Source organism: Calonectris borealis, chromosome 1 (assembly GCF_964195595.1).
Source record: "Calonectris borealis chromosome 1, bCalBor7.hap1.2, whole genome shotgun sequence".
NCBI classification, from domain to species: domain Eukaryota; kingdom Metazoa; phylum Chordata; class Aves; order Procellariiformes; family Procellariidae; genus Calonectris; species Calonectris borealis.
Genome location: NC_134312.1, coordinates 43,831,519 through 43,850,305, shown reverse-complemented (window position 1 = coordinate 43,850,305; position 18,787 = coordinate 43,831,519). Strand labels below are relative to the sequence as shown.

Below are 18,787 nucleotides of genomic sequence, written 5' to 3'. Positions count from 1 at the left end.
AAGCAGTTTCTGTTACAGATGGATTACTTGACTTATTACTATCACATGTACTACAGTTCTTTTTCTGAGCAGTATAGGCACTGCTTGACTTGTAGCAGGCCTAATCAGTGTTCAGATGCTATCTTCTAATATGCCATGATGGAAATAAGCAGGCAGGATTTCATTAAAAATGAATGAAACAAAATAACCAAGAAGTGGAGAATATTAGAAATGGTTAGTGAGGCTTTTGAGTTTCAATTTCTTAAAAGTCTCTGATAACTATATCTTAATCACTGGAAAATATTCTTGCAGAACATACCCACTAATACCAAGGGAAATTACTTTTTAGATTATTTTTTACTTCATAGAAGTTAGCTTTTCTATACTCAAGTCATGCAATGAAATGACCTTAAGCCAAACATCTAAATAATGAACTCTAAAGAAAGATCAATGACACTCTCAAAAATGAATGCTGCTGTTATTTTTTTCTTCAAGTAATTCCTTTGCTGTTGCTTATCAACGGGCAATTTTGAAGTATATATTTATCATGCGACATCTGCCTAACTGCAATGACAAATTAATTCAGAATCTGGAATTTAAAATGCCTGCTTTCCTGCACTGATTTAGCACCTCGTGAAGGAGCTGAGCTGTTGTTGGTCCATCTCCTAACAATGAGTACAGCGATTTTCAGAGCTACAATTTACACCGGATTCCCAAGCTATAACCATGTTTCACCATAAGGCTTCACTAGTGTCTTGGGTGTACTTCAATACACAACTGCAGTGGCAGGGTTAACTCTCGACACCCAGCAATCAATTCCTGGCCACCCAGTTCTGAGAAGACAAGGCTCCAGGAACTCTGGCAAACAGGAAGCTCATGCAAGGTTTCCAGCTCTGGAAATACCACAAGTATGCCTACCATGCACTGCAGAATGTGCTTGCCCTTGCAACAGAGTCCCCAAAACAACAGAAAAGTAGTGACTTAGCTTTTTTTTCTGGGGAGAAACTCTACTTTTATTTTAATAGTGACAAAAACATACCTTTGTGGGTATGATCAGGACCGTTCAAGGCTCCTTGAATAGCAGCTTGTGCAGCAGAATTCTGGGCTTTCAGCATTTCAATGGTTTCCCTTAGCTCTATAAGCTCAGATTCCTGTGGGAAGAGCAAAGAGAGCTCAAAATATATGGCACAAGAACAATGTTTGTTGTTGCTAAAAAAAATGACAAGATAAGAGTGGTCAAACCAAAGTTCATGGGACTTCTTGGGTGAACATAAGGGCAACAACGAAGTAGAATGCATATTTTCTCTCCAAAGATATTAAATTCAACAAACATATTATTTTGCATTTATTCTATATAAAGGGATTATGCTATTTTTAAGGAGAACAAAACATTTTTAATAAAGATTAATCTAAAAAGGGTCTCAACTGAATATTCATTATAAAGTTAAGAGAAACCCAACAATTTTATTGCGGAAGACAATAAAACCATTTGAATTGCATCCTTTCGTATGTGAAGCTACTGTTTAATGGATGAATCTCAACCTGAATTTGTGTATTTTTCAAAAGATTTAACTTGCTAAATAATAATTCAATTTTAAAAAACCCTGTTTAATAGCAACTGTCCTGCAAGTTGAAGTAAAATTACTCCACTCGAGTGCAGGAAGTTCAGTATTAGAACTCACAGTCAATTTTAATTAAAAAATAAGTTTTATTACTGCTGCATTAAACCTGTCCTTCCAGACTGTATTTATATAATGAGGATTAAAGGAATTTAACCTCAACAATAGAGAAAAGAAGAGACGGAAAAGAACATGTTCCAAATCTTTTGGGAAAGAGAACATGTTCCAAACCTTTTGGGAAAGCAGCTTGGAGATGATCTGTTTCAATGTCACTGCTTAATCTCTTCTGGAAAGAAAACCTTCTGAGGGAAATTATACTTTGTAAAATAGTCGAAAGTTTTGGTGTTTAGAAAATTCCATTGTGTTTTTTTGCTTAAGATGAAAAAAAGCAAGCAATAAAAATATTTTCTATCCAGTTCACAATGGGTCTCACCATATTTCATCTGTTGGTGCTCAATCAGACTGTGAAATGTTATGTTTATAGACAACTACACTGACTCCAGTAGTGACTAATAGCTCACTGATATACAATTTATTTCACAGTTTGGCTCAAGGAGGCCCTTTACGTTTATAGGATACTGTTCAAAATCAACAAGGGCAGAAAGTTGCAGAAGTTCAATCCTGGAAGGTGATAAGCAGCTTCTTAATCCTGAGCTTGGTACAAAAGCTCACATTAAATTTACTACCTATCAGGTTTAGATTTCTTTCCCCAATAGTCAAAACAGCACAGTGAAAACCAAAACTGTTTATTCATGAATAGGATACCTAACCTGCATTAACTCTCTGAATGGAGTAATTTTTCTCTACTTAAAGTTATTCCCTTCCCATAATTCTATTATTCTGACAATGCTGGCAGGCTGGAATGAAGCACTCCAGCAGGTTGTGATCAGTCTTTGTTACAGGATCTTTCAGTACGGATTAAACCTAGAGTCGCATATGTTTTAATTAAAATCTGGAAACGAAAGATTTTATCTTCAAACTATTCTATGATATTGTCTGCTTAAACCTGATGCTGCACAGTTTAATTCTCCTGGAGCTTTATGAAGATTTGATCACAACGGCCATTAAAGAAAGATCTGTCTGTCTTATTGTCACAGCTGTCCCTGTTTCCTTTCAGTGTTTTTTAAACAAAACTCTAATATAATCTGCTGACTGCTTTCCACATTAAAGCATCTGCTTTGGTAAACGTACCTTTTGTTCAGCTGTCATTGTTAGACTTTGCAACCGGCCGGTCATATTTCCCAAGCTTTTTTCAAAAGCTGCTACGAGATGAGCCTGCAAAAGAAACAGAAGACAACATTCCCTGTGACAATGGGACAATTTTCCCAGATCTATTTGTTTTTTAAAAATATTTTTTTCCCTCCAAGCTCATCTTCTCCAGTTCTTTTCTATTAGTTTTAAACTCAGGCTGAGCTAACTTGAATAGGTGAAGCAGCCAAGTGAGCCCAGTGTTCCTCAGGCTTCTTTAGCCCCCAAGGAGATTAGCTCAGGTATCTCTGCCTGGAAATGAATTATGGATTTAATGTCCTGCTTTGAGTTTACTGATATATTGGCCAAAAGAAGTCTGCTCCCAAATAGAAGTCCAGGAACAATTTTTTTCAGTTATTGAACACTTCAAACTGGGAATTCAAGTACTTTATGTTAACAGGTAAATTTTAACCTCACAAATGAAATGCTCCAGAGGAATCCTGACACTCAAACAAAAAATACCACAGTTAGTTTATAAAAGGTCATTACTTAGTCTATTCACCTTATATTGATTATATATATGTGTGTTGTGTGTATAAAAGTAATAAAAAACTTATATAAAATATAAATATAATATTTATACATGTGTGCAAATGCATATATAAAGGTCAATCTTGAAAACTGGAAGTCCTAGTTTTCAATAAGAAAAGCAATAAAGTTGAAACAGATTAAAAGATTTAAAAAAATTAAAGCTTAGTTTTATTTTCTAACAACATTCACCCTCTACTCTATGCAAGCAAAATTTATTCAAACAATACATAAACTCTTCATTGGTTCTAACTGACATCGAGCTTTGTAGGCAAAGAAAGGCAAGTGGTCATAAAGAAACCAACAAGCTAAGCCAGCTTGTACAGCCAAGGGAAAATAAGAATTTAATTTTTATGAAATTCCATAAAATTTCATCCACTACTTTCACAACACCAAATAGTAAAAGCAGAAGGAAATACTTATTTTCTCTTTACCATCTTAAAAGCGGTAATAGGCAAAGTTTGCAAACATAGGCAAACTTGGAAATACAATACACTTGGAAATATGACGCACAAAAAACATATTTATATGCACAAATGGATTAATTGAGCTTCCTCACCAAGAAAATTTATTTTTTATTATAACAGTACAGGCACACACAGTGCCGGGCAAATTTTTCAGTTATAGATTTGCATGCTTGTACAAGCATAGCTGAAATTGTTCAAATGTATATGGTTGTACTGAATCTGAAGTATAATCAGAAAAAGACATAGTCCAAAACGGATACTGTTATGGACTTCAGGAGAAGGAAAAGAGCTTCTTGCCACCTTGCTCTGTATATTATTCCTCAAATAAAAGAAGATTATCATATATATATAATAGTGGCCCACTTCTGTGTCTCCACTTCAGAACTGTTATACTGATAAGCGGCTTTTGTGTTTTGTAAATCGTTTTGGATTGCTATAAACATTTCAGTATCTTGTAAACTCCTTATTTATACTTATTAAACTTACTACAAGTTTACTCCTTGTAAATTATATTATTAGTAAATAATTTATTTAATTACTTATGGGTATAGTGGTCAATCCACCTGCTTTCTGCAGGGATGCCTCAGAGATAATTCTTTTGTTGAAGGATATATACCCCAGGGACTAACTTTTGATAAACATAGGACTAAATACATATGCAATTTCTTAAGGATTAATTAGTAATTGTCTATATTTCTATTTTAACTTTTATAACTTAGGCTTTATTTTTGAAGTTATAATTTTAAATAAAATGAACTTGGAATATGTGTCAAATGCATATCTGAAACCTGTTAATAGATATAAAGTTATTCCAGCTAGTTTGGAGACTACAGCCTCTGGTTGTTTTCACTACTCTGTTCCTCTGATAAGATAAAAGTAACTAGTTTTTAAACTTCCTTTTCACTTCCATAATTAGCACACATATTAAAAATATCCAGACTAATTTATGGTGTTTTAATTCCAAAGACAATGACCAGTGACCCAGAACACAATCAGAGACAAACTAGATGCACTACCACAGAATTATAGCCAAATGTCTCTATGACATGTGTTTAACAGGAAACTAATGGAGCTCACTGTTCCCCGCCTCATAAAAAAATCTCTGGCTTGGCTGATGGCCTGCGGTTCTGCTTTACCGTGAGAATAGCAATGGGGACTGAGGGCTTGAAAAGAGGAATCGTTTGCTTAATTATGCATTACTTTTGTCCGTTTCTCGCAATTAGACTGTAATAACCACAGTTCTTTGGTACCTAACTATGCATATTTGTGCAAGGTATTTTCTACTCCATAGTTACAACTTCAGCTTATATTGTACATGAATAAACCACAAGAAACTTATAGGAAAAATTAAGGAACTCATAAGAAAAATTAAGAACTAAAAAGCATAATTAAAAATGTCATCAAAGGTCACTGAAACAATTAAGTTATTGTCTGATAGTCTTTAGAGAAAGACAGCCATGTCACACCTATGGATTCTTATTAAAGTTCAGCCTGTGATAGAGTACATTACCTTCTTGGAGTAGCACACTAAAATTTTTGTGTCATAAATGTAATTGGATCAAGATGAGGGATCTTTCCTAATTCATTATCAGTAAAGACTATCAGGTCTTGACTTACTAATAATAAAGAAACAAAATTAGTTTGAAAAAGGCTAGATTATCAGTATATTTATATGTGTGTGGAACATATGTATGTATATATTCCCATTTAAGATCAGATTTTGCATTTCAATAGTTAAATGCAAAATAATTCAGAAAAGAAAACAACTGAAACAAATAGAAAGAATAAACTGTGACTTTAAAAATGGTCATTAGAAATTAAATGTTCTAATTAGATACTTCTTTTACACTTCTAAACTTGGTAATTGATTTTGATTGAATTGGTAATCCTCAGTTTCTGAGGATTATTTACTTTATCCAAAAGGATCCTTTCTTTCATTCTCATAAAAATATTTAGAAGTTTTTTTTAAACTTATAGCCAATCCCTCACACCTTAGAAATACCTGTGTTAGATTCAGTAGTTTCATTCATGGTATACATCATTTGAATACCATACAAAATAACCTGAATACTGCATGTGCTTTAAATAAAGAGTAAAAATATATCTTCACAATTGAATGCAGCATTTGTTCTCGGAGATAGATACACTGGAGTCAGAGTTAAGTAACTGGGCATTACTGGAAGTACGCCTACAGCAAAACATATCCATCTTTAACATGATATACATATTAGATACACAGATGATATACAGCTCTTAATCTGTAGATCCATCACATATGGATTAATTTTGACTGCTATTAACATCTGAAATTCCCATTGGAAATAGTCAAAGAGATATATGCTCAGGGAATGACTTCAGTGCTAAGATGACAGATTTGATTTTAAACATTTCCTTCTTCATAAACGATCCCAGTCAGCCAAACCCCAAATACCTCAGCTCTTAGGTTTACAGCCCATCCTGAACATGACATTGGCATATCCAAAGACTATCTGCTGACAACACTTTGCGATTTGACCTGCTGTGTTCAGGTTTATAAAACAAAGGTAAATAAATAAATTTCCTCCCACCTGACACGGCTGAATGAAAGGAGGTGTGAGAGGCCAGAAGAGATCGGGCTGATTGCAAGAAGCAACTGTACATCTGGTGACCTTTTCTGTTCGCCGCCTGCTATTATCTTGTTGTTTGGCTGTAGGATAGTGGTTCAGAGCTGGCCAAACAAGAGTGTCAGCCAGAGAACCCCCTCCACTTTCTATTGGCATCCTGGGTCTACTACAGTTTGCAGGCATGCACCCTTCAGCTTTATACAGTACAAAGCACTGATCAAAGTCCCTCCGAACAGGCTGGGTTCAGGCTGCTCACTGGAATTTGAGCCCTTGTCAGTCACGTAGGAAGTCTGCTGGTTGGACACTTTCTGCACCGAAAACAGGCCCTTTCTTAATTAGTATTGAGATTTGCCCTTCAGCAACATTGAAACAGGCACCAGGGGAAAAGCCAGAATCTCAGAAAAAAACTGTAAATTAAGCATCCAAACAACAGCTGGGCCCTGCTTGAATTTAATCATATGCAGGCAAAATACTTTGGGGTTAATCAGATGAAATAAACTGCTGAAATCAAGCATAGTACTTGAGCCCAGCCAACAAAACCTGAATAATAAATGAAACCAAGTATGAAAAGTCTTAGCGGAGTTTTCTAAAATGCCTGAGAAATGCTATAACTTCCAATTGACAGGTTTTGATAAAAAATAATATATCAAGTAAAGGCTTGATGAAATAGGTCAAATTTCAGCCTGACAGTCCTTTAATGACACGTGCTACTGTCACCAACAGCCTTTTGTAGTGAAGCAAAGAAAGACACGAATATTGTTGCAATGAGATGAATAAGATGCTCTTTTTTTCACTGGCATACAATAATTTTGCTCAGTTCTCCAAAGGGAGATGGTAACAACAAATTCAAGCCTTGGGTGAACTATGAGGAAACAAGATTTCTGGCTATTAATAGTTTCCTTCTCCAGACTACGGCGAGGAAAAAAGTGCTGCCCATTTTTAGAAACTGAAATTATGGAAATTTGAGGGAGCTTAGGACTAAGGCTAAGGTGATTGCATTTATAGCCAAGGCATCAGAAACGACTGAGTAATTTTCTGATCAGCAAAGGCACCGCAGAAGATACTCTGGTCATACAGTTCTCTGCCTGCCAGAGATGGATGTAACTACAGAAAAAATAGGCAAAGTGACCAAACTTTTTTCTGCATTAGACTTATTGCTTATTCAGGTTTTAGCCTACTGGAATGCAAACGTGACTCAAAATGAAGGTCACAGTAGTATTATCCATTCAGAGAGTAAAACATGGTTTTGATTTCTTCTCTGAGGAAAAATTCCAGCTTTTGTGATTAGGACTATTTCTCCTTTAAATGCCAGGGGCTGGTGAAGCATGCCTTTTAGATTAGGAGATAATTGATAAATGAATACATGCAAACAAAACATTGCTAAGACAGTACAAGTTCATGAAAATTAGAAGCCCATCTGTGTCTGTCATAAGTTTGTCAAATTAAATAAAGTATTTGTTAGTTACTCCAATAATTTTTATGAAAAGTATATAATCACTGGCATTTAAATATCAATTCTGTAATTAGGCTAAATTTCAGAGGCCACATCACAATTAAAATGTTGTATATACACCCTGTTTTCAAGCTGGATTTTATTCCTGATGTTTAAGTGATACTTCGTAGAATTTATTTACATGAAGTGCTTAAACAGAACTAGTACTAACACATCTTTAAGGGATCTCTTTTGATCCTTTGGATTTATGTGGAAGTGTTTTTTTTTAATGCTTTACATCTTCTGTACCAGAAATATCAGAGAAAGAACGCAGAACCAGGCTTATTGCGAAATACTTTTTAATTTTTGGTTTTATGAAGTATATATCTTATTACAGCATCCCAAAAAATATTTTCTTATAATAACTAGTAATATCTACTTTTCTTTTAAGATTGTTTCATCATGAAGGTGTCTAAAGCCCTTGGTCATGCCTGGAGAATTTGAAGGCTCTAAGTTTCATGCTCCTAATAAGTTTAATTTTGAGGGAAATTCCACATGTTGGGGATTTGGAAAAAGGAAAGATTTCTCTGGTACCATTTAAAACCCCCATGTGCTAAAAGGATCAGCTCTAGGGTTGCTTATAGGCTTAGAGTTTAAAGACTCTCTCCATGGAGATGGATTGGAAAGTGGGTGACACAGTCAAAAGAATGTAATTAAATTAACCTTTATACAACGTACGGTGTGCGTGCACATATATAGATGCATACAAGCACATACAAGTTTACAAATGTGGTACTTCTGGACAGGCAAAACCAGATGCACATGTATATATTTTTTCGCTGTTCTGTTGAAAATGTTACCCCTCCGATTAGATCAGTAGAAAAGCTATGGGTAGCGTACTGGGTGTTCAGAAATCCAGAGGCAGTACATGGGACCAGATCCCCAACCAACACAACGTGAGTTAAACAGATCAAACCCAACTTATTTCTCACCCATGCAGCAGAATTAGTTTGAGTGAAAACCAAGCCAAAATGTAACTATCCATTTTTAGCTTGACTCAGTTTCTTTGAAATATGGACCAAATCTAATTGTAACTTGGAGCTGACTTTGAAAACTTGTCTGGAATGGGTAATGTTATTAGACACCAGTCAATGGTGTTTAGTCCACATAAAGGAATACCGACCAGAGATACAGGCAATGACTTCTAACTAACGCTGCAGAGAAAGTGGACACAATTGGCCCAAACGAACTGAACAGTGGCCCCATTTCTTCAACTGCAGGGGAGAATGCCCTCCCATCCTCACTCTATTGCACTTGTTACTGTATTATAGGCTACAGCATTGCTGGGGTGACTGGAAAAGGATGGAGACTAAAGAGAGTCATCTTTCAACACACCAGCAAGAAAGAATATGCTGGTGCTTTCTGTTTGGAACTAGCGGGAGGAGAGAAGGGTGAACTGCTTTTCTGCCCAGAGAGTAAAGTGAGGCATGGTCCCAAGAGCCTGAGTTATCCCCGTCAGAGGGGCTCTCACATCAGCTCTAGTACAGGCACCTAAGCACAGGCCCACCACAGGCAATAAATAATTTAGTCTTACTGATGTGGCACCACTGCTCAGAATCACAGAATGGTTTGGGTTGGGGGGGATCTTTAAAGATCATCTAGTCCAATCCCCCGGCTGTGGGCGGAACATGTTTCTCTAGATCAGGCACTTGAAGGAATCACGCTAACTCTTCTGGGTACCACCAGCTGCTGCTGCATGGGCATTAACAGGGCACGCAGAGTGGATGGGGGGATATCTATGATTGTGCTGTGTCACAAGCCCAGCCACAGCCCACCTCCCTGTGCTTCCCACCGCAAGGCAGAGCTGCTGCAGCCCAGTGTTTTGGTAGAAAGACAAGTGCCCTGCAGAGAGCAACGGACTTGTTAGCAAACACGACTACCCAAGGTATGCTGGCTTAGCTCTTCTGACCTCTTGGTGTTGGTTTTAATTTGTTGCTCTCAGGATGGGTGAGTGAAGAATTGCCCAATCTGGCAAAGATGAAATACATGAGAGATGGAACCCCATACCGAGGACAGGCGTGCTGGCTATAAATTCCCAAATGAATAACCCAACCCAGAATCTAGCTTTTGAATTTACAAACATTGCAGGATTCCAATATTGTCTGCTTCACTAGTTCATTCTCAGAACTCAGGACAGACTGGCAACCCATACTGCTATAGAGGTACAAACACCCACAAGTGTTCTGCAGCCACCTGAACAGAGCAGAAAGTGGTAAGAGTAGCTCTTCCATATTTTCACGTGTGGCAGTCCTAAGAGAACAAGTAACTTTCACGCAGCTAGAGATTATTTTCCCACAACATGAACACAGTACGACTTCACCAACTGAAATAATTTCTTGAAAATAATGGCAGTATTTATAGATCTAAATACTCAGTACATCTACATTTCGAATAAAGGCACTCTATAGGTTGCCCAAGACATCAGGAAGCTGCTGTCTTGAAATGGAAAATGATACTGTCTTGCAACTGCATCTCAGCTTTCCTTGGGAATGGTAACTATAGTTATCTCCTGAATTGCCTTTAAAAATCACTATACAACAGATTGTTCAGTAACTATCTGGTAACTTCATGAAACCATAGTAACCAGACAGCATTGTAGCTCACATTCCTTATCTGGTATTATTTTCTGATAACATGTTCAATAACTCATATTTCCAGTTTATGACAATTGGAAGGAACACCTGGGAGCTCTCTGTGAAATAGCCCAGTTTCCATTAGTTATATATCAGCACAGTGATTGCAGCATATGAATTCTACATAGAATTGTGTACTGTTCTTCCCTCCACATTTATCTGTATTTTGCAGGGCTTATCTTTGTGAAATGAAACTATAATGAATTCTATCAGAATCTGCAATTCATGCCCTTTCTTTGGTTGTGTCTCCTTACTTTTGGGCTTTTTTTTTAATTGATTCTGAGAAAGAGTGAAACTGAACTGGACAGGACTGTTGTCACATCCAAAGTGTGGAGACTCTCATTTCTATTTCCACTGTGTTTGATTACAAGATTTCTTCTGTTTGAAGCCAAGACACTACAAACACTTAATGAAATAATTAATTTGAAAAGCATCAAAACAAATAAATAGTAAAAGTCTCCCAGACCACACGTTGGTACTTGAATTGAGTAGCCAGTAGCTAATCTGATAATGTATTCTCTAATACGGTTTATGATCACAAGCAAAAATACTTACATTTGCTGAAAGCTGAGATGTAAGGGTAGCAACTTTCTCTTGTGATGCAACCAGCTCTCTCCGTAGTTTCTGAATTTGCTAGATTAAAAAAAAAGACTGCTGTCAGCATTTCAGCAATTTTCTTCTGTTGTGTTTTTTTTTGTTTTGTTTTCTTAAGGGATTACTAATAGGTTTACAATATCTTAGTTTCACTTTTTAATCTCAGAACTATTCAGAAATACAAATTATTAGAAGTTGGCACTTAGTGCTGCTCCAACTGTTTTCTTGCACTTAACCAGTGTATGAGCTAGGATCCCAGTTAGGGGAGCACACATGGGCAAATGCTTAATTATTTCATATGTACAAACCCCTGTCTGCACATGTAAATGTTGTGGGTTTTTTTATCAAATCCTGTAAGTTCCAAACATATCCTTAGTGCAATCAAGGATAGCAGCCCTGGATGAGATCTGAGATTGTGAAACATAAAAGAATTTGAGTGAGGTTCACTTTGCCTGACTGTAGACGTGATGCAACCGACATATGTTAAATGTCTACATTAGACTCAGATGAAGTGCCAAAAAGTGCTCCCCCGTTGCCTGGCATGAAGGCAGCTTTGATGATTACCTCAGACACGGATTTTTGCTTCATGGATGTCTAAAGTTAGATGAGGTACAGTAATATTTTTTTTTTCTCTAACACAATACTTCCTACAGTCCCAGAGATTTGAACATGCAGTCTCTTTAAACCCTATATAACTTTCAAAAACTTGCTGGCCAACTCAAAAAAAAAGTAGCTTTAAATGTGACTGTTGACATGAAAATATACTTAATTCAAGGCTCCTGTATCCTTTAATGAAAAACAGAATCCTTAAGAAAAATATCTGTTTACATTTCAGCTAGGATAGATATTTAGCATGAAGCTTGCGCATCATTTTAAGCTCATTTAACCTTATTTGAGGTCTTACAGGGACTCCAGGCATTGCACTGAACTTAAGCACAGCATGGAGTTTCACGTTGAAACCCCTTTCATACTCAGACGTAAAAGAAATTATTCCAGACTAGAGAAGTAAAATGTCTAAAACCAGCCTAGGAAAGGGAGCACATAACATTCACTAGTAAAGACTATTGCAGTGCTTTAAGTTTATGACTCCCATGAAAACCAACAGGGAATATTGCACAAGCTTTAAGAATTAACAAGTTCCTGTACATCTATGATACAAAAATAGCTAGGTCATTTATACTAGCTCAGAGCAAAGGAAATATTATTGAGCAGTTCTCCACCCTGGACTGCCACTTTTCTTTTTCCAAGTTTTCTCTTTGGTTTTCAATAGCAATTATTTGACCTTCCTGCTTAAACCGCACTTTCATCATATTCCTGCAACTATACAAAGGTAGTTCTCATGAAGTGCTGTTTAACGTCTCCTGCAGGAGCATCACAGAGCAGACCTAGATGATGAGAAAACATCATGTAGAAATACACAGGAAAGAAATGTTGTTTCACCTCTCTATATAGCCCTATATAAAGGGCAATGAAATGAGGAATTGTCATTTACACTACTGAGCTATGGCATGCTCCTATAGCTCCTTTGCTTTAACTTTCAGAGAAAGGAGCTTAGAAAATTCAGGTAGAAATTGTATTGAAATATGCTGTGGCAAGTAAGGAAGAATATGTTTATTTGTTCGACTTCCTCAAAATATCTTTCAGTTGACTTTTTCTGTGATTAGAATAGTAAAAATAGGAGCAGCATAAACACAGGAGTCAGAAGGCTTGTGGCTCTGTGAAGTGGAAGTGCACCCCTTGGTGCTGCATTTTACTGCTCGTACTCCTTGATGCCCTTTTAATACAACCAGGACTTCACTTTGAGGAAGGCTGTAATTGTATCCAGCTGCTGACCCAGGCTTATCACCCATTCTTATACACTGTGAGGAGAAAGAAGCTGTTTTCCATGTCAGATTTGATTTATATCTGAAATCAATCTGCATTGCTCTGAAATCCATCAAAGTGGCCAGTTTCAGAAATTTAATATAATGCAAAATGTAAGGGAGAGAAGTTCAAAGCGAACATTTGAAGTATTTTTCTCCTGAAAGGCAGCACATTACCTAGAATTGCACAGTCCCTTAGATCCAGTAGAGAGTGGTATTAAGTCTGAAATCAGACGTATCACAACTCCTCCACTTAGAAGCCCGATTCTCATCGATTCTTTTCACCTTTTCAGAACCTCAGCCAGGAGGCATTCTTCAGCATGATGCTAAGAAAACACCTTCTAGTGCACTGGAAGCTGCATCAGCCCTTTACCAATTATTCTCAAAAAGCAGTACAAAGACACAGGGTGTCTTTTCCCCAGCAACTCAGCAGTTTAGCCATAGCAGATAAGCAATAAACTTTAAAATAATACAATACAATACATAACTATAGAAACGAAGAAAAGTTTTTACCTCTGAATGTGCCTTTTCTTCTGCCTGGAAGAAAACAAAGAAGAAATGGCTTAGAAACAGTCTGCAACATAATTGCGGTAATAGAAAATAAAAGCCAGCCACACTGAAGTGAAATGAATAGTTTCACGGATCCATTACATTTAAGGAAGGTATGCAGTAAAAAGAATAAATGGAATTCTTTTCAACTTACTTGGCAAGGCTCCAGCTGAAACCCCAAAGAGTTTGCCAGCATACTGACAATATGAAACAGTGGATAAAGGGAAAACAGGAACAGAACTGCAGAAACTGCAGCTACATTTCTAAGATACAAAAGAAAATTTGCTATGCTGTCACTGCATGGACCTTAGTCTGTTACCAGCAAACTTTTACACCATAAAGATTATTATGGCTCCTGGAACTACAGTTGCTTTATTGTATACTGAGCAATATTCCTAATAGACTAATCCCTGCTAAGAGAAGTTGGCAGCACACCAGTAAAACATATATGGGGGAAGGTGAGGGGAGAGGGGTACTTGCACTTTAAAATAATTTCTTCCATACAGAGTACTGACCAAAATATTAAGGGCTATCAAGGCATGTTAAAGTTTCAGCTCAATAATATTTAATAATTTTAGATATTTTCCATATTGTTATGTATTGTGTCATATAATGATGCTATTTACTCAGCAGTCTTTTTCAACAAGCCTTGCAAGGCAAACCTTTGGAAGTCACTAAATTTGTAAGCATGGGAGTAGTCTAATTTAGGAGGCACTTGGTGGACAGAGAAATCTTGCTTCAGTGGGATTCTAATGGAAAGGAATGGCGTGCCATGAGAGAGGAACCCTTTCGTAACATAAAATAAGAATCAGTTAATGTACTGGAAATCAATCCACCCCATGATCTGAGGTGGCCCAAGTTCAGAGAAGAAGTCTAACATTGTCCAGAAGAGAAGTAAGCAGTAAAAGGAAAATGTGGGTAGAAGAATTAGCTGTAAATAATACTAGACAGGCTAAGAAAAACCAAGGTAAGAGTTCCTCAGGAGGTTCCCTGACATCAGGCAGTATTTGTGTTATTACAAATTTATATAGCTGCTCATTTAAGCCTGTATCAAGCAAAACTTTTGTGCTGTTAGAATTTTAATAATTTTTTATAGAAATGCTTTCTTACTTCACCTGGTATAGGGGGAGAAGACTTTTAGAAAATGCCTCTTTCCACACATGTTTATCTGTTAACTGTTACTAAAAAGACTGCAATGCTATGATATTTCCTTGTGCAACACTAAGAACTGCTCTTGGCTGAAACTACTGTAATACCTGATACATCACTACATGGGAATGATTTAGTATAAGGATCATTTTATTTGCCAGCACTGATGTAACACACACTGATACTAACTTTCTGATCTATGTTTGCAAAAAGGAGATCTGCCTACAGAAAGAATTGAAATTCTATTCTCATTATTGTTACTTCAAATATGTAGTGCATGAAAGGTCACAAAGGGATCAAGAAAGACCATGTCCCCTCATGAATTCCACTGTGCCAAGAAAAGCAAAAAAAAAAAAAAAAATTTAGGGTTGGGAACCTTTTCCTGAAACTGCCATGTGGGGATGTGGTCCCTTGTCCTTAGACCACCGGCCGCCACTGATGAAGGCAGTGCTACATGTTGTCACCAGATGACTCCCTCGCTGTACAAGGAAGCGTTGCCTCTCTCCCAGAGTTCAGAGAGGTGGCTCCCACAAGTCAACTTTTGTGGGCAGTGGAAGAAGTAAAATGAAAGAGAAAGAACAGGATTCTGGGCATGCTATCAATTTAAAAAATAAAATCTTGACAGCCAAATACATCTGAGCAGTTTTTACTTAAGAGTTCATGCTGACACCATTGTAACCCAGCACGCAGCCATTGGTTCAAAAGGCTCTAAAGGGAAATAATTTTTTTTTCTCCCTCTACTTCTCCATCATATCCATGCACCCCATCCTTGTAAGGATTATTTTTTTGAAGACTTAAAAAATTAACATACAAATGACACGTCCTTACACATCTCCTTTGAGCTTGGCTTAGCACAGTTAATGAAGTCTAGGGATTCTAAGTGTAGCTAACGCTGAGAGCCAGTGCGAGAAATATAGCAATTAACTAAATATGTGCAAAACTCAGTGTCTCACCTACTGAGCAGGAGGAGATTAAAACGGGAGACAACCTATCATAATTAACACTACCACACATCTTTTTCAACTTCTCGGAGAGCTAGATATATTCACTGCCAAAACTGAATCAGTATTTCAATCCTACAGTCTACCAATTCAGCTTACATGGCATACTTTTCTGTGAAACCGGATGTTTGTCTCTCTACATACATACCTCTACAAGCGAGATTTCCAGTCTATTCAAGTAAGTCCTGAAAACCCAAATGCAAATGAAGAAGAAAGCCAATACATACAGAAAATACTAGTGGACACAGAACTTGTGTCTCACTGGACCTATTCATTGCAATGGCAGCAAATCATGCAATGTTTCTTCCGAATCTCATATTCCAATTCTCAGAGAAACAATCTTCAGAGAATAACTTCAAGATTTTCAGCTATCCTTTGGCAATAATACATAAAGATCTTGATCTTTATTTAGTACTGTGTCTGAATCTCTCCAGTGATTAGGCTGCAGAAAACCACTAACACCAAGGCTAGTGAAAAATCTGAGAAATCTGATAAATATATTTGATTGATATATTTGATCTGATAAATATATTTGATTGAGATACTTATGGAAAGGCAGCTACTTTGGAACTCCTGTTTAGTGATTTTGGCCTGCTTAAGTAGGGTAAAAAAGCTCTTGTGCTTCTCCTTGAATCTAGTAATAGCTGAAAGCGAGTTACATATGCCATAAGTCTGTGAAACTACCCCTTTCTGGAGGAAATGAGGCACTGCACCTCATCATCGAACAATGAAAAGTTGTTTTCCTCTTTCTGTTTATGTGATACTGATTGCCAACCTTTCATGGCTCTATACTCCACTTGCGCATCATCTTCTAATTTATTGCTGAAAAGTTTAAACTTTTTTCACAGGATGAGAGGAATCAAGCAGAAGAAATTCTGATCAAAAATCATCCCTAAAGGTCAACCCTAGTGATTTTGTCATACTAATTCCTTTCTTGCCCTTTACAGATTTTTCTATAACTTCCATTATCTTGTCTACATCATCCATAACGTAAGGAGTAGGGCTTAGCTGCAATGTGAATTCACACTCAGACGTTTCAGAAGATATTCCACTGGCTTACAGTATGAACTTGGGTAAATAGTTTAAAGTTTGTTTTGCAGGAAAAATACTGTTCTCTAATATCATGGGGTTTAGGTAATATTTCCAAGATACTCCATAATCTTGAATGATAGCAGGTTATATAAATAGAAAGTATTAGTAAACCCTTGCTACAATACAGAACATCAGAGCAGGGATATTTCAGAATTACTGACTGACCGGATACCGAAAGCATCCTGTGTCACTTTGTAATTTGATTTTTACCATCTATCAGTTTCATAACATTCTTCTAAAATTTGATATCAAATCTTGAATCATAATTTTGGACACCCCACCATGCAAATTGATCATAGTGTCTCATAGACAGGGAAGTAGTAGTAAAGATTTTTCCACTACCAAAAGGTAAGTGAGAAGCTTTGCTTTGAATGTTAGTCGTACCTTATGTGCAGCCAGTCTGTATGTACATTCTACCTCCCCAAAATAATTTGGGGCTGATCTGGACTGGAATTGCTTGCAACTTGCTGCTAAGGCCTGGACAAACCTAATGTGTGTGTACCTGATGTTTTAGACATGCCCCTGTATAGACCTTTTTATGATTAAACAGAAGTAGGAGAGGCACCATTGTGGTAGACGTTGTGCATGGATGCAACCTACTTTCCAAGCTAACATGAGTTTAGCATTGAGATAGGGCTACCAAATGGTACAAATGCATCAGGCTGCATGGGCTCGGTATTCCCAGGCAAGAACTGGAGTTGGCTCTGGGTAGAGGAGTCCATGTCATTCCTGGGATGTCAGCTGACACTATTCAACACCTGAAAATATGGTGAAGAGACAGACTATTCATGAATGCATGGTATGAAAGCAGATAAGTGGGTTGCCCTCCCATGAAAAAGGACTACTACAGCATGTAATTGTAGTTAGCGAACAGGTTGCAAAGCAACTGTTGTGTATTAGCAAGGCAATGTCCAAACATGTTTAACTCCTCCCATATGGATGATTTCTTGTTAGTAGAACAACTGAAGCAAAAAATTATGCAGAAGATCTCAAAACAATAAAACAGAGAAAAAAAATCAAAACCAGAACTTCTGCTTGAGATAAAATACAATTATTACTCAATCTAATTAATCTAATTAACTGAGATTAATCATTTTTTAAAGACACTTTTTGGAAATAACATCTATGTCATTTGCAACAAAGATCAGTAGACATTTAAACTGCAAATTACCCTGAAGCAATCTTGTGTTTTCCAAGAAGTACCTCGAACATTGACATGACAAAAACACTTTCTATATTGTGCAATTAGAAAACTAGCTGAAAATAAGCAAAACTACTCAAAATTATCAACTACAATAGCATAAGGGCTCCCCTTAAAAAGAGACTCCCAGACCATTACCTTCTTTTTAGCTTTCAAAATACACTAGGTGATTTTAAGCAGTTCTAAGCAAATCACATAAAAGATGAAAATAATGCATGCTAAAATAGCATGACAGTAACACCAAAGTTGAAAATAAATGTTCCTGCTTTATTGCAGTACAATTTTAATCCTTCTAAACCTCAAAGCATTGAATGATGAACAAGAACAGAGGCAGGCAGAACTTTTTTCTAAAATGTCAATACTCACCGTAGAGTAGAGAGAGGATGTGCTGGAGACAAGTGATAATGAGGACCCATGTACTTTAAAAAAAGGAAAATAACATGAAATATTGATGAAAGCATAAAAATTCCCCCATGTAGCTCAATAACTAAACATCTTTTTAAAATGAGAACCAATCTTCCATGAAGAACGATTATGAGCTATCAGTATATAAAAGCTATTGATATTTTTTCCTGTACTTAAAAAGATTGTTCTATACAAAAAAAGCTCTTTTCTGTGTATGAGGTAGGAGAGCGAGCCAGCGAGATTGAGTATTATTACCAGCAAATCAAGCATCACTTTTGTTGTTTTGACAACAAATCACTTGATAAATACACTCTTTAGAGAAACCAGAAATTGAGCTGTTTATACACCTGCCCAAAGCTGAGCAA

The 18,787-nt window shown here is 36.8% G+C and overlaps 1 protein-coding gene across 2 annotated transcripts in view; it reads right to left on the bottom strand.

Annotated features, from left to right (window-relative positions):
• Positions 1-18,787, bottom strand: part of NAV3 (neuron navigator 3) — a 270,974-nt gene that overhangs the window by 25,812 nt on the left and 226,375 nt on the right. For both annotated transcript variants that reach the window (XM_075150396.1, XM_075150404.1), the window contains exons 20-24: positions 18,384-18,436; positions 13,539-13,562; positions 11,125-11,202; positions 2,790-2,873; positions 1,019-1,130 (exon numbers count right to left, since the gene is read on the bottom strand). In XM_075150396.1, the coding sequence (XP_075006497.1) occupies positions 1,019-1,130; positions 2,790-2,873; positions 11,125-11,202; positions 13,539-13,562; positions 18,384-18,436 (351 nt within the window). The remainder of the gene's footprint in view (positions 1-1,018; positions 1,131-2,789; positions 2,874-11,124; positions 11,203-13,538; positions 13,563-18,383; positions 18,437-18,787) is intronic.